The sequence below is a fragment of the Spodoptera frugiperda genome, chromosome 5, assembly GCF_023101765.2.
Source record: "Spodoptera frugiperda isolate SF20-4 chromosome 5, AGI-APGP_CSIRO_Sfru_2.0, whole genome shotgun sequence".
Taxonomy (NCBI): domain Eukaryota; kingdom Metazoa; phylum Arthropoda; class Insecta; order Lepidoptera; family Noctuidae; genus Spodoptera; species Spodoptera frugiperda.
Window position 1 is genome coordinate 2,330,352 of NC_064216.1, and position 17,637 is coordinate 2,347,988.

Sequence of the window (17,637 nt, forward strand, 5' to 3'; positions counted from 1 at the left end):
AAACGGAGCAACGTTTGTGTCATCAAGAGCTAAGCGAATCACAAATTAAATTCGTCGAGTGATTCGCAACGATACAAATTGGAGCAATTAATTCACTCCATTAGTCTGTCGGTGCCTTGCTTTCATAGCTACTCGTACATAAGTTTTATATATCGGGCCGTTTTTAATTATTTAATCTATGTATTGGACTGATTGATTGATTAAAAAATGTATTATGTTTACGTATATATTTGATTTAGGTGTATATTGTACACACATCTTACAATTTAACTGCGCAGTTTTAACTGTATAGTAATATAATATTGTAGGTTCATACAGCGTACACATCTTACGATTTAACTGCGCAGTTTTAACTGTACAGTTTTATCTATTCTTGATTGGATTTTGGATTTAGTTAAAACTGTGCAGTTCAATTGTTTGCTCTACACTCAGTCCACACAGACGCACTTTACGATTTACACACTTTACTTAAGGTGTGTAGCCGCTATAACACGTGTAAAGTTTATTATAAATTGCACTTCATATAATAATTAGTCTCTTTGTAATAACTGCGTATTGTCAAATATTAAACCCAATTCCGTGACATTCGTTAAAAAAATCCTTGATAAAAAGAGAAAGAGAAGATTAAGCTGCCGACTACCTACAGATTCAAAGACAGACAGACCTAGTACATCGATCTCAAATCTAAAACCTTAGTTCTAGAGAAAACACCAAATCAAGAACTATTACCCCAATATTATTATACAATTCGGAACAACAGGGAAACAAATAAAAAAATAGCTCCCAATACAGCATAATTACTCGCATCGTACCCTAAATCAAGAGAACTATAGCAGAGGACAAAATAAGTAAAGTCATCGTCATTAATACGGCTATTAGGGCAATTCTCGTCAAGTAATGTTGCCAACGACATTATACTAGGAATAATAGAAATAGAAATCGTTAGGGTGGACAGCCCTAGCGATTGTCACCCGATATATTGCGTCACTGTAGGTCGGCCATGATTGGGAAATTGTTAGAAGGATATTCTTGATTATTTGTTTTTGTTTATTGTGTATTATAGTTTAGTTAGGTGTTTAACTTAATAGCTAGGTATTAATTTGTAAATCATTTTTAAATTAAAATATTTTTTTAGATTAGGATTCCTTTTAAAACTTTTCTTCCGAAGTGTTTTGTTTTTGAAAATACCTCAAATGTTATAATCCTCAAACCTTATAAGATGGTACTCCATCTACTGCAAAAATCTACGAATGTTAATCATATTTTTGAAATTAATCTTAGTGTTGCGTTTGGTCTCAAGCTACATTTTACCGTAGCAAAACGCTACAAACTCCGTAGCGCGTTCGTAGCAAATTATTAAAAGTATTTTTACTAATTTCGATAGAAATATTTTGCTTTATCAGTTAGGCATAATAAGTAACTATATGTATATTAAATTTAATATTTGTTTAGAAATTAAAATACTCATCAGCTTATTTTTTCCCCATTGTCTTACTTTGTCCGTTAAATCCTAGTCACCGTACAAATCGTCCACCGTCATCAATTCGTGGCCCGTTCAGATAGCTATAACGAATGCTGGGGCGACTTGGCACTCGTGGTGTAATGGTGCGGCACTTCCTACTGCCACTACTGATTGTCTAGTCGCTAGTCTAATGTCAGGCATGACCTTTGAGTGGTAATCTTTGGGCTTAAGGTTTAAATAGAGAAGCATTTGGATATATTGTTCAATGTCAATAGCACAACAGTTTACTGCTTGATTCTGAGCCTCTTTTAAGAAGACTAGCCTAATTTTCATGCTTTGTAGCTCAAAATCGCAGTTCTAAAGGTTTAGGTTTATCGTGGAGCACTGATATATTTAGAAAGATAGAGACCAAAGAAAATTCTTTGTTAAAATGGGCTTTTAAAAATTAAGATTATCACACACCATTTAATTAAGAGGCAGTTTACTTAATATATGATGGTAAACAAGATGGTTGTTGTTTAGTATAATTAATTAAACTTATTATTTTTTTGTCCAACAGACACGAGCTACTCGTATCACCCAGCTATCCACGATGATACGTTCGTGCGACGGAAACAGAGGCGCAACCGCACCACCTTCACTCTGCAACAGGTAACAATTGCTTATATAAGAGTCCCTCTGTGACTCGAAACTAGTAGAGCTTCTCTCCATTAATTTACGTGAGTAAACCGTGATTTTTAGGTAACGAGTAATAGTTATACATACTGTATAAAAACATGTACGGTATACCTACATCCATTGCGATATGTCTGAGAAAAATATAATCACTTTAAAACACCTCTATTTTCCCGAAACGACAGATTACTTTTACGATTTCACTTAATCAACTTAATATCGTTTATAGGGACTAGCTTAGCAGAAGCTATTAAGGGTGTAAGTAGAATAAAAACGTAAGGGTTTTTAAATGAATAAATTAATTTTGTTTTATTTGTAGTTGGAGGAGCTGGAGACTGCGTTTGCGCAGACACACTACCCTGATGTGTTCACGAGAGAGGATCTCGCTCTCAAGATCAACCTCACGGAGGCTAGAGTGCAGGTTAGTTACTGAATACATTTATTGACTATTGGAAAACTTATAAATACTTTCAGAAAAAGGCTTTAGAGCTAATAGTCCATATATTACAAAGTTCAGATAATCTAATATATAAAATTCTCGTGTCACAGTTTTCGTTGCCATACTCCTCCGAAACGGCTGGACCGATTTTGATGTATTTTTTGTGCTTATCCGGTATCGATGAGAATCGGCCAACATCTATTTTTCATCTCCCTCAATGTTAGGGGTAGTACAACCCTAAATTTTTTAATTTTCGCGTACGAAATCGCGGGCAGATGATAGTTTAATATCAACTTAACAACCAATTTCCAAATTCCATTAAATACATTTAAACCTACACTCAAATAACCTAAAACATAATTCACATTAACCCTCCCAAATCATATTCAACTAGAACTCACAAGTTGTACGTAAAATGTTGAATTTACGCGCGTCGCCACCGCGCCATGTTTGAACTGTCAGAACTGTCAACTTCAATATCGTTCAAAAACGTTCCCTGCCTCATATCGTTCGCGAATGTCGTTCACTATATCGTTCAGGAGCGACGCTTTCCTTAACGCCTTACCAGTAACTTTCAAAAGATACATATGTCGTAAAACATTGCCATTTATTGCATGTAGGTAAGGTACGGCGAATGTGGGGTTAAATTTTTATTCGCTTTCATTGCTAATAATTATTGGGATTAGGATTTTTGGTTGAATTTAGGGACGTTTGAAATGTGTTTAGGGTTATGTTAAAACTATGTATTGTATTAGATATCTATTATTATGATAATCTTGTTATAAGCGTTGTACGTTTACTATGATACTTTTAAATGCAACGTTTTCAAATTGTTGAAAATCGAGGTTTATTCGTATTAAAGTACTTTACGATGTAAGCTGAAATAAACATGTCAAAGTCAAATATCAAACTAATGAGATAAGCCTGGAAAAATTGGAAAAGCTGTATTTAGTGTGGGAGAGCCATGCTTGGACACCGACCCGAGTTATATACAGAAAACTGACGTGAAACAACGCTTGCGTTGTGTGGCTGAAGTTACCGGAGGCCCAATTACCCCTCTTCCTTCGGACGGAGTTATGAAAAATGCGGTTAAAATAATTTCGGAACCTGGTTCTCAATTATCTCATAAAAAGTGCATGTTGCACGTAACTGTAAAAAACGTAAACCTATCTACTGTTAAACATTTAAAACCTCCTCTTTTATTGACATTTCAAAACTGTATATAAGCTAAATATCTTTATCTTTTATGAAATTCCATCCTTAAGTCCATAAGTTTGAAAGAAAATTCCATTTAGATTCAATATAGAGTTTGCGAACCGAAATTCATTTTCGATTTATCTTTTCGCCCCGTGCAATGTGGAGAGTGAATGATATTGAACTGGAGACCGAATGAATGAATGTAATGCGAGTGGTATGTAACTCGGACGTGAGTGAGAGTACGATTGGGTCAAAAAGCCTTTTTCGAAATTGATCCGTGTGAATGAATGGTACGCCTTCCTACGAGTATGTTATGGAATTATTCAATTTGATAGTGCTTTTTTTCTGAAGTGCATTTTGCAAGTTACTTTCAGAGAAACTTTTTCAAAGATAAGTTGATTACTCTGTTTTTTTTTACTTTATGTATTGACTTTTTTTAATGTCATCCAAGTATAAAATCTGTCAGTTGTCCTATGAGAGTTGGCACCAGTGCATGTATTTGGCATTTATTAATTGCGAATTCCTAGTCTCAAGGATGTTGGTTGTGACTTTAAAAATATAGATAAAGACTATATGGAGATTTGGGGATGTGGTATAATTATTATAATTGTTAGTTTCTTTAGCATTCTCCCCTCGTTATACGTAAACATTTTCCACTTTTTTTTTTAATATTCGTTTTACCTTCGTTCTTAGTAAACATTTTCCACTTTACTATATTTTTGAAAACTCCATACTATGTAGATATATACACCAAGACATCACTATCACTACCCATCGAGGAAAACGACTTCAGTCGTTCACGTACCGGTAGACTCGGTAGCAACCCGTATCGTATCGTATCCGCGTCGGACCCGTTACGTGAGGCTGTTTTAAGCAAATTGCTCGACGCTACCATACCGCCCCGCGTTTTATTTATGTCCAAATAAAAATTGGCCAATTTCGTTGGATGCCACAATTTAGTAGCGCGCTGTCGTTCCCGATCACCATTTTTATTGCTGTATCGCACATATCTGTCCAATCATAATGACTGTTAAGTGTTTCTGTGTGGACGTAAAATGTTTATTGGTAGAAAAGGATTTTTGGTAACTCCTATTTAAAGTAGGTATCTCGTCTTAGGTTTATTCGGGAGTAAAAGGTGCTTTTCTGATTGTGCTTGATCTGTCATCAAACCTAAATTATGGATAGTGTTATGTTACGTATTACTAGAGAGAAAAATACACATATTATTTTACCAAATTACTCATAGCTTAGTCATTAATCCTAACTTTAACATCCTTTACAGCAAACCGATAACTAATCCATTATTCTACCAATATTACTTACTTGCCCGTATAACCCGCTGCCGTATCAAACTGCAGCGAAACTCTAAAGTTCCCAACGTAATTACAGTCACATGTCACCCGTCACCATTGACCGGCCCATCTCGGTAACTCCGCCAATCGACGTAACGACCCACGTAAGACAATATCCAATTTCGTTTGTCCGTCGCGTCGAACATCCACTTCCATTAGTTAACTACCATTGTCAAAACCCACTCTACTCTAGTTCGTTGCCAAAACCACCAAAACAGTTGAGAATTGAACGTGCACGCGCCCACATAAGATTGGTCTTCAATACTTCATTGGATTGTTGGAATATCGATGGATATGCGAGGGCTGCGGGAGGTCAGGTAAGGCTGGTGGTCTGTAACGCGTTTAAGTCGCTCATCTCGGAATGGTATTACGGTATGAGGCTGTTACTCGTCCCCCGCGGCCCGCGCGCCGCACCCCCGCTCGCACCTCACGGCACGTGCTACTGGGATTAAGGGGTGCCACTACCATGAACAGATATGTGGGATTATGTATAGGAATTTCCTTGATGGATCAGTGGTTGCGTGGATTAATCAGATTCGTATAATATTGGTAGTTATTTTGCATTATAAGTTTGAGATTGAAAGAAATAGGTCAATGTTATTAAAATTAGAGCTTAACACATTCAAACTAAACTTCAATTTCGATGATTAACACAGAAACATAAGCACGTAAATACACTCACATTCAACTTAATTTTTTCACACACATTATACGTTCCCACACACGATGTTTGCCAGCCCTAAAAGAGCTTGGTAATATAATTGAGTCGGCTTTCAATTTGATTCGCATCCTCGTCCTACTGCAGAGTGTCGGTGATAATTCGCCCGAAAAATATAAAAAGGAAGCTTTTGGGAGCAGCTGTCCGCCATATTAGATTACGACGAGGTGGGTGCGAACGAGCGGCGCCAACTCCAACCTGCCATTCGAATATGTCTGTTAAGTGATTGCGATATTGGTTATTTTTAAATGTTATTACCTACGTTTTACAATTATTGTGATAGTTTTTGATGTCAGATGTCTAGTTTTGTTACTTTGTGTGCTAAGATGGGAGTAAGAAGTGAAAATGTGCATCCATTATGAGAGTAAATGGAAAGTTTTGGGTCTTTTCAAGGTCAGTAAATAGGTATTATCTAAGTCTGTGTGCTCCATCTTCGGCCATATCTTCGCTTCGCCGTTCTGGCAGTAAGCGGGTTGATGGGCAAACGCAGAATTGTCAACGATAAAAAAAAGTTTTTTGTACATTGTGAAAACTTTAGTCGGTAACACTAATCCATAAAAAAACCTTTCTAAACTGATTTATCTAAATATAGCTATAGGATAAATAAATAAAATCAACGACAACAAAACACACCAATCATTCAAAATGCGCGCCAAATAAAAATGACAGTTCGAAATTTGAATAAAGAACACAAAAAAAAACAAAACAGAATCACTCAAAATATTTCACTCCAGCCAGTGTCGTGTAGGGGCACTCATGTAAAACAATAGGGTTGTCAAAGCGTGTAAACAAGAGTACACATTATAATGGCACTTGAACGAGTCGCGCCTCCGATAGGGCTGCCACTGCTGCCAGTAACGAGTACTTACTTAATTATTATTTGTTTCTCTGTTCAAGTGGTGCTTGTTATTTTGTTTGAGGGTTTTATTGGCCTTGACACATAGTTTTAGACTAAACAAGACTAGGTTTTATTTGTACTTGATTGCTTATTACATTGTCATAATTTGCAAATCATAGAAAAAACTTAAGATTAAAATTATAACGCCAAGGTATTTATATTAGAATTTTTAGTTATTCTTTTGGATTTTTAAGGTTATCTAAGATACATACTTTTCTCTAGGACATAAAAATCTTAAGGACATACACAAATATTATACGTACCTACGTAGGAATATAGCAAAAAAAAAACAAAACCACTTACATTTTACACCAACCACTATAATAACAATTAGTTTGATTGGACAGCAATAAAAAGCGAAAAAATAGTGTTGTGTAAATAATGAAGGCAATTAGTCGAAATCCCGGGGGCGTGTGGCGCAACCCTATCGTCGTGCGACCGAATCTAACGACGCGTTATATCAAACTCTTGTGCTGGCAAAAATTGTAGGATATACGGGGCTGGATTTTGGACGTGTAAGCGGTAATATTCTAATATGACGACCTTTGCCCTAGCGGGTTTACCGGGGCTCCGGTTCGGAAAGTAGGAGTAGGAAAGGGGGTTGGTTTTTAGTGAATAAGAGTCTGACACTCCCTCTCGCCTCACCTAAGGCGAGAGAGGTCATTGGATGATATTCCCCACACAAAAAAAAAAAACACACCTGCATATTATTATAAATACCCAATAAACTTATGTGACAGATAGTGCATATAAATTACGTTCTTAATTCAAAGTTATCAGTTACATAGCGGCTATTCAGACATTGTGAAACAAGTTCATAATCTAATTAAATTTATGTAAATTGATTATAATAGGATGATGAACTAATCATTGGACTTCAGGTAACAATTACATGGCAAAACAAATTACAATCGTTGTTTCATGTCGATTTCCTGTGAGGCTTAAGGCCGTGGTATCACGCCGGATAAAACACCCCATTTGTTCTGAAACACAGCTCTCATTTTTAAAATATAACATTTTTAAGATACAATTTTCCAATAACAAAAGAATTGAATAAGTCTCTCTTAAACATTTATTAATACCTACCTAATACTTTTCATTCTACTTAAACAGCGACACCGTTCAAACCGCCCCTCTCTATGTTTTCACTGATCTTCATTTTGTTTTTTGACACTCGAGCCGCGACTCCCGACACTGTCGACGTTGTTGTACTTTATCAATCATTGTCCTACTCAAATCAAATCAGGGGTGAAAATGAAATATGTCACTTTTTTACCTTTATAATAACTGCGAGCTGAGTTTTAATGGTGGAGGAATTGAGACCAGCTTTTGTTTTGTTGGCGGAGAATTAAAAGAAAGTAAAATGTAGAAATTATTGTAATTATTAGCTTGGTATGTTATGAGTTTGATTTGAATTGAAGTTTATTAAACACTTCTGTGAAGAAAACTTATTTATTAATTCTTAATAGGAAATCAGTCCTTAAGTTACGCTACTAACTTTTAGTAGTCAAAATATATTTTTTTTATGAGGGCGGAAAATCATCCTGTGTTTTCTTCCGCCTTGGGCGAGGCAAGAAGGAGTGTCAGACTCTTACTGGCTAAAAACCGCCGCGTTCTTGCCGGAGCCCCGGGCCGGGCAGGTTACCGGGCCTTTCGAGCCGGAGCCCCGGTAACCTGCTAGGCACTCCGCAGCTCCGGCAAAATAAATAGTAACAGTTACAATTTGTATTCATGATGTCGTGTAATTTATCAGTACCTACTGTAATGAAACAGAAATCTCCTCCTTATCTGTTTAGAAACGAAATATTTTCCGTCTGTCTTTCTTAGAACCTAACACGAACATTATTCCAAGAATCTATCTGAAAATATAGCATTTTCAGGTATTCTATTTCTATTTATATTTTTGTATTGATCGCCATATTGAATAGAACGTAGACCCACGCTATATTCGGACCTCTAAATGTCAAAGAAGCTCTAGACTATATAGTGTTCATTCTATATTAGTAGTCTTAATTCTAGGAATCCTAAAAAATGTAGGTGTGTGCGAAAGGGCTAGGTGGCGGTTTGTTAAGCTTGGGATGAATCTTGTTGGATTTCTGTTAATAATTGTGAAATAATAATCCTTTTAATATTATACCTAAATGCGAAACTTTGTGAGTATGGATGTTTGTTAATCTTTTACGTAAAAACTACTAAAGATGAAATTTCGTCCTACAGTCGTGCAACCTTGTTCGTCGTGCAACCTTAATACACGGGAAGACCTGAATAGGTTGCTTATAGGCAGACGACTTCCATCGTAGGCCGCATCATTGCTTACTATCAGGCGAGATAGTGGCCAAACGTCGACTCATCAAATATTATAAAAAAAAACCCGTCAACAGTTTAATAACTAAATAGCTTTGCACTCAAAACAATTAGAAATATACTTTATATAAGTAGTATCGCCAAAACCGTTCCAAATTTTCATACAAAGTATTATCCTTTGACTATACGAGTATAATATAATATGTCATAATAGAAAATGAGGAATTAATACAATTTGTCGCAACACTATCTGCGTGAGATGATACTGTACAAGTGGGTGCAACCCTCGGTATAACCCCTTCGATGCGCGTGTCACACAAATTATAAATGACAAATATTTTGTCGTAGCAATGTGAATGTGAATCGTTTTGGCTTTTGTCTATGGGGTTTTGGTTGTTTGATATGATATTAGTTAGTCTTTTGTTTTTACGTTTATGGTGGAAATCGTTGATTGTATAGTAGTCCTATTCATTTATTTTTCTTATTGTATGATCTATCTAATTATACTAATCACAATATAGCATTATAAATGTGAAAGTTTCTTTGTTTAGATTTTTGGATATTTCAATGTTTGTCCGTCAATAATGCTCATGCCTCAGGTGATAGAATACTTTGTATGTATTGTTTATACTCTATTCATAATAACCAATTAAGTGTTTAAAGAAAACCAAATGGTAAACACAAAGAAACGCGACGACTCCCAAGCAACACAACATAGACACAAACTAGATAATTAGTTAACGAAACTAAACATACGTAATCCAAAGAAAACGTATCAACTGCGACTGCAAACTAATTCACTCGATATGATCCCGAATCCCGAAGATAATTTTCTAATAAACATGTTATCTCATACGTCTTCCATTTTGTGCGAATTACACCACTCTGCAGCAATCTAATTACAAAGCGGTTGGACCGCGAAACGGATTAAAATGGAGGCGGCATTTTGAAAATGGAATTATGGTAGCTTTTGTTTTTTATCTGTGGTTCGTTGTGCTGTGATTTTTTGTGGGTGGTAATACTGGTATAATAAGGTTTTTGTTTGTTGATTTTGGAGAGTGTTGCGTGTAATTTTGATGTAAGTGTGTATTAAGAATTGAATGCGAAAGAAAGTTTTGTAACAGTAAGATCGATGGATTAATGTTTATAATGTTTGGTGAAAACAAGGATGGATGGAAACTTAGAAACAGTTCAAATAGAAGGCTTTGCTTTTATTAAGGTATAATCCATTGATTCGCTAATTCCATAATACATAAAATATGTTTATATTATAACTTTCGTGAGACATACTAAATTAATCATTATTTGACGAGGAACTCGACTAGTTTCAAGCCATGCTAGAGGCTCATAATCATGAGCAGCATTCCGCAACAGGCGACGCGGCGACTGTCGCACTTCTCATCAGTAGCATGGCTTGAAATTAGTCGAGTTCTTTGTCAAATAATTACGTGTATAAACCGAAAAACATAATAATGCATTTTCATAAATGATATTATGTTTTATTGGCACAAAATAAAAATCACATCATAATTTAATATTAAAAAAGTACCACATCACATTAACATACATCATCTAAGTGTTCTAAGTATCGCGAGCTAAGAAAGCTACTAGGGGTTTAGTGGGGGATAACGGTAGATTTACCAGTTCCCTAGGGGTGGCGAGGGGGGCGGGGGATCAACCCCTAATCACCGTGATGAAAAACTTAACGCCACATGTACGTTCAAATAGGTTAAGTATAATCAGGTTTGGGAATATTTCGAAGTAATTAAATATGTTAATTTTAATGTACCTACGATGTGAAGGGATTATGGATTTTGAAGTATTTGCTGTACATATTCAGATTTGGATTAATTTTATTTATAAATTTGCTCGTTCTTGTTTTTTTGTGTGACTAAGGTTGAGTTTTAGATGTGCGTATAGTAAAAACTTAACTTGAGTCCTGTATGTCGTTTCAAATGTACCTTTTTTTTATTTAGAAAACATTGCCCCACACAAGGATTTAACACAAAAATATAAGTTCATATAATCACACAAAGAGTTGCTTCGTGCGGGAATTGAACCCGCTACACGTTACTTGGCAGTCGGTAGCCCAGTTAACGAGGCAACCGTCAAAAGTTTATTTGATTCTACTTATTTTTTCTGTAATCTATGATAATATGGTTTGACATGTTTAAAGATGAAGGAAAGTAGAAATATTAAAGACATTTTAATGAATAGTAACACTGATAGAAGGCGCCCTAAGACAACAAAATATATTGACCTCATAATAAAGAGAGAGTTTGCTTAGAGACAGAATCAACATTCAATTCAATACCGATGTAACCCAATAAGCAATACTCAATAACTTGAAATTGTAAGCAACATGAACTGTTGTTCCGTAACTTAAGTAATAACTTAACAGCGTGGCTAAGTGATGGGGCACGGGACAGATTGGCAAGTTGTTCCAAATTAGCCCCCGGTGCCGCCATTACCGGGTTTTAACCCGTCACGTGTGACCGGGTAGAAACCTACTGTGTTGGCGTAGAAGACACTCGATGGGTTAATAATGTGGTCCTAGTTCCCTGTGTGTTCCGAGCCTTATGTTTTAAGAATCGACGTATAGTCGGCCAATATTTAATATGAAGGTTGGAGATAACAGTTATTGTTAGCTAATTTTTTTTGAAGGGGGACTATCTTCCAATGACTTCTTCTGCCTTGGGCAAGGATAGAGGGAGTGTCAGACTCTTACCGACGAAAAACCACCCTGTCCCTACATCTGCTTTTCAAGCCGGAGCCCCGGTAAACCCGCTAGGTAGTCCGCAGCTCCGGATCACGATCGTATAGTTACTGTGTCTTTTTTACGTAACTAAATACTTAATCTTTGGCTGACTTTACATATTTACCAATATCGTGTTGATAATGAATGAAGTTCATATACCAAGTTTCTTTTTTGAGAAAATTATTAACTAATAGAGTTTATAGTAAATAGTAACAGTCTAAACAAAATCATTCCAAATACAAAATTTACATGATAAGATTTTTCAAAGTCAATTACATAACTTCATCACACACAAGATTCTAAAATAGAACCTTCCACAAATAAATTACATTGTGACGTAAAAATTCCCAAATTTTCATTCCCATTATTGCCATTAAAGCTAAAAACATCGACATATTAAAACACGAACCGAAAACGAAGGCAACACACCGTGTAATCACTTAACGTGAGCCTCGCTAACGTACGGGCTGTCACTTAGAACGAGTCGCGAAAACATTCCCCGCTACTTAAACAGTTTCGCCGCGGTTTCTTAACATATTTGCATGAGTCTTTAACGTTAACTTTCACGTTAACTCTTCGTATGAAGTGTTTTAAAACATTACTTGTGGTGACGCAATTATGGAGTGCTAACTTTTAAGTAGGTGTATGCACGGGAATTAAGTAGTAAGTGGTGAGTTTGAATTAAACTTTTATGTAGGAAAATTAATTTTGTTTTAAACCTGTCTGCGGTATGGAATGTGTTCGCTGACTGGATGAATTATGGGTTCACTACTGGAGTATGTGTTTTTACGTCTCTTTAGTAATACACCGTAATGAGTTTAAATTTTATTTGCTTTTACTATGATTTTGGTACTAAATATGATAGTACTACTGTAATGTAAAGATAGATAATAATAATTGAACTAGATAATTTACAATGTCAACGTCACGCCTTTTATCTCCGAAGGTGTAGGCTGAGGTGCATATTACGGCTAGATACTTAATTGACATCAGATTAAGTGGAATCTGGTCTCAATAAGTGGTAATTAACAATATAATACATATGTAACAAAATAAAAAAACAAATCATCGTCCCAACGAAACTAATTAAAACTGACATCAAAATTTCAAAGCTAAATCAAAATATCACTTCATAAACGAGTACCCCCTCATTTATACGAAACAAAAGAAGTAATTAAACGTGCGCCCTTAAGCATCGTACACACCGAACAATATTTGTTATTATTTTACTCGAGCACACTCAATGTACCGTGTAAAGCACGGTAAAGGACGGTAAACAATCCACGTTTGGCAACAGACGGTAATTACCGCACCCCTAGTGTGCACACCCCTTAATGAGAGTAACAACCAATTTTAATCGACCCCTCTCAATAGAGCAAGCTATGAGTAATTGTGTGAACATTGGCAGGTCATTATATAGTGGTGGTAGTGTAGTGACATGTGTTTTTAAGCTACAATACCGTTAGTGTGAATTGGCTCATGAATTGACATTAGTTGTGTGTTTAAAAGTATTTAGTGAAGTTAGTGATTGATGGGTCATTAGTGATGTGATTTGTGTCGTTTGAAGTTGGTTTAACATGCTTTTGTATCCAAATTGGGGTTAAGAATGCCTATATTACACGATGTTTTAAGATTAGATTATATTTCTTAAATATCCTCATCATAAACAGCCAATTAAGTGACCCCTGCTGATAAGAGGCCTAAATTATTCAGGTTTCCTTCACGCTCAGGTTTCCTCACGATGTTTTCCTTCATCGTTTGTGAGTGGTGTCTAAATAATCTTAGAAAGTACATATAACTCGGAAAAAGTCACAATGGAACTTGCCTTTGGTAGGTTTCGAACCCGCACTCTCATGCATCAGAAACGGGCGTTTTAAGCCACGACATTAACTTAAACATAAAAACCTGGTATTCTTCGAAGGATTAAATATAAACTTAAACATACGTATATACATACAGCATCAAAAATCCTTGTTTCATAAAAATATCTCCACAACAGAGAAGCAAAAATATCAAACTTAAAAAAAAGTACAAATTACCACAAAACCTACTTAGGACCTCGTAACAATATAGCACACAGGGGCGGTATAACAGGGGTGTTTCGACATGTTCAAATATTAATTCTACCCTTCAAGAGATAAAAACTATTAGGCGGGTCTCGGATTATGGCCAGATTATTATTTTAACGAAATTAGCTTACTGCTGCTTAGGGACTGTGGTACTTTGTGGACCAAAGATTAAGTGTAGTAGATAGGACGTATATTTTTTTAGTCTACTGGCTTAATAAATATGTATTATTTTTCCTAAATAAGAAGCGTTTCGTTGATTGCCGTTTATTAATTATTAAATTAATTTAAATCTGAAATGACAGACATTAAAAAACCTCTTAGTATCGGGTCACAGAAAATTATATTAAAAAAATGAAATATAAGCACTTTCCTTCATCCTTTCCTATAAAATTAAATACTAAATACACATTAAATTTTACCAAAAACTTCTACTTCGAAGTCAATTACCTAATAAAATAAATGTTATCTTACTAAAATCCACTTTTCTGCCTACTGCCACAACTGCGTTACCTCATCATCCCTTAGATTTCGTAGCACTCTCCCAACAAGGCTTATTAAAAGTAAATTGCGAAAATTGCAGTGCAAATGTGGCCCTGATGTATTTTGCTAACCGGCTTACAACCGCCAGCCTAACAAAATCTCCCGTAGCCTACTTAATGTTCAATATCAAAGATCAAGTTAAATTGGTTGATGTTTAGAATCGTCTAGTATAACTAGAGCTCTCGTAGCAAAGTGAATGTATTGATGGGGGGTTCTTGTTGTTTGGTTGGTTGTGCCCTTATGGTGAGATGATCTTGTAAGCTTGGAGTTGTAACGAGTGCAGAATGGGGTGGTAATGATGTGCTGGCTGGCCCCAGTGTTGACAGCTCGCCTATTGAGGATTACCACGATGCCCCATAAATTCTATTTACCCCATATTTATGATAGAAATAAAATTTTATTACGTTTATAAATGGCGGTTTTGGTAAAAGTCTTACTTGTAATGCGAGTTGATAATGGATTATTTCGTCGTAAAATTATGTAGTAAAATAATTTATTCTTTACTTAGAAATATTAGGCTGAATATGCTGTAATCTCCTTAATTAAATCTTATTGGTGTACATGATTTTTATATTTCTTGGACTGATTAAGATGGCTTGATAGACTATATACTTATTAATTTCAATCGTAGGTCATGTACCTAATATTTTCTAGATCCCTCATGGTTAAAATTACTTGAAAAAGCATACAATGTATATTTGTTTTGTTCTTAGGTGTGGTTTCAAAATCGCCGAGCGAAATGGAGGAAAGCAGAGCGACTGAAAGAGGAACAGAGGAAACGGGAGGGCGATGTGCTGACTAAGAGGGACCCTGCTGATGATAAGGTATGATAACGGGGATCGGGAGTCCTGGGTATTTTTTTAACGTCGCAGTAAAATAATGTACAAATTGTAAATTTAATCTGCAGCACCTGTCTTTTTTATTGGGTTTTTACACATGTTTGCAAACAAAATACATATATGATTTATCTTAGTACTTCGTAATTTTGTATCCGCACCACACAATAACTTATCAAAATCTTTGAAACCCAGGGCTCGTCAGAATGCGGCATGTCTCGCGGCTCAGCTGAGGCGTCGCCGGTATCTGGTGCGGCGGGGTCGCCTCGCGCCTCGCCCCCTGTGACTCCTGGCTCTCCCAGGCGCTCCCCTCTACGATCACCTAACCGCTCGCCTAACAGGTCGCCTAGACATGAGAGGTAAGTTCTTTTGATTTGTTACATTATTTTTAGTTGTAGTTGTAACTAACCAAGTTACGATAATGACGGACATCGATAATATAGATCGTAAGCAGTCGCTCTAAACGACAAAATAACAATCATAAGTGAATTAGATTCCGGAGCTGCGGACTACCTAGCGGGTTAATCCGGGCTCCGACTCGAAAAACAGGAGTAGAAACGGAGTGGTTTTTAGTCAGTAAGAGTCTGACACTCCCTCTCTCCTCGCCTTAGGCGGGAGTGCATTGGATGATTTCCTCCATAAAGAAGTGTGTATTTATTACCTTAATGTTGATCATGCAAGCTGGCATGCAGTATATATAGTCATTATACGTATGTATCTACTTAGTAGTAGTGTTAGCGTTACTTCAACTCAACAACTTCTAGAATTATAGTAGACTAAAACTCGAACACTTTTTCGTCACCTAGGTCTGAAACCAGCTGTCCATCACCAGCTCCATCGGTCGGCAGCGCCAGCTCTAGAGACGGCGCCATGGACCAGCGCCCGCCGCACCATATCTTCTCACCTTTCGACCAGTAAGTACAATAATTTACGTCCATACTTAAGTTCAATCTAACTAGTAAATACCATTTACTAGGAGGAAAATATCAGTAGTTCGTTTCTGTTCTTTAAACTCGATTCTGTGTAATTAATAAGTTCATAATAATCAAATGCCTGTCTACTGTGACGACACATGACAAGTGACAGATGACAGAAGCTGCATCTATGATGAGATACACTACGGTGCCGACGATCAAATTAAAGTTAAATTAAAGTTTGCTCGTTTGCCTCCAATTTCATAAAATAAAAAAACGGATGACGTCATAAAAATCCTACATCACGTCTCTAATCTCGAAATACATACTATAATTATGAATGTATCTAACAATTTAACGCTCTATGTCACGAAAGAACTACAGCATCACCCTAAAAATTAAAACAAGATCTCATAAAAGAGGTTTCTTTAAATTAATAGCGTTGTAACATCGTTGCACTTTTCTTGTAATTACAAGACTGGGCTCGCTAACCGCTTTAATTAACTAATCTACGTAATGCTTTATTTAAATACACACACGTTACTAGTGTTGACAACACAACGTGCATGTGTGGCATCTGTCACTGATAATATGTGAACAGAAGATGCAATTGCTTTTTTTTATGAAAACTTTAGAGAAAACCTTAAAGTATTCATGGGTAACGGAATTTATTGTGATAGATATCTGAGAAATCAATTAAATTATCTTGTGAGTACTGAATGAATCTGACGCTGTATTAAAATAAAGAACTACAACAAACTAGTAGTGTGTGCGTGCGAGGAAGATGCGCTCGAGTATGTGATGTATCGTTAATGGGAAGCCATAGCACACATCCATAGCATAGCACGCATCTTTCGATATAAAAAACATAGCTTAGCTGAGTCCGGTTCCACCAGTGCTAAGCCATGTGTACCAATAAATATGATACCAATCGCATTTACAGCCACGTAGCATAGCACATCCATGGTGGAATAGCACACTTAACCAGAGAATCTGAAATAGATCTTAACATTAGTATTTGTATAAAACAGACCTTCTGCTATCCACACCACATCTTCGGTGGTCTTATGAAGAGTTGAGTTTATGAAGGCAATTACTCGATTAAGAGCGCGCTGCCCGCCCCGCTTTAATCGAGTGTAATTATATTGCGCTGCCATATTGCGGCGCATTAACATCTACCAGATATGTTGGGAGTTATAGATGCTGGTTGACTCGGTAGTAGACACGCATTGAACGATGAGTCAGCAAGGGATTAGATGTAGGTACATGTTTTGTTTACCTTTTCCAGGATACCCTTTAAGTAATCTTTATATTAACCTTTAAATGAATACATCTTTGTTACCAAGGGTAAATATCAGAAGCTTAAAACTGCAAAAACAAGTCTACAGCAAGTCAAACAAATCGGTTTTTTCACGTATGCAAAAATTCATGCACTAATCCAGATACAAATTGAAAACATATCTAGTTTGTTTGTT

The 17,637-nt window shown here is 36.2% G+C and overlaps 1 protein-coding gene across 1 annotated transcript in view; it reads left to right on the forward strand.

Moving 5' to 3' along the window:
- The window catches only part of LOC118271907 (diencephalon/mesencephalon homeobox protein 1-B), a 63,375-nt gene that overhangs the window by 19,083 nt on the left and 26,655 nt on the right, over positions 1 to 17,637 (forward strand). The window contains exons 4-8 of the mRNA XM_050693798.1: positions 2,022 to 2,113; positions 2,457 to 2,558; positions 15,126 to 15,236; positions 15,444 to 15,607; positions 16,055 to 16,162. Coding sequence (XP_050549755.1) covers positions 2,022 to 2,113; positions 2,457 to 2,558; positions 15,126 to 15,236; positions 15,444 to 15,607; positions 16,055 to 16,162 — 577 coding nt within the window. The remainder of the gene's footprint in view (positions 1 to 2,021; positions 2,114 to 2,456; positions 2,559 to 15,125; positions 15,237 to 15,443; positions 15,608 to 16,054; positions 16,163 to 17,637) is intronic.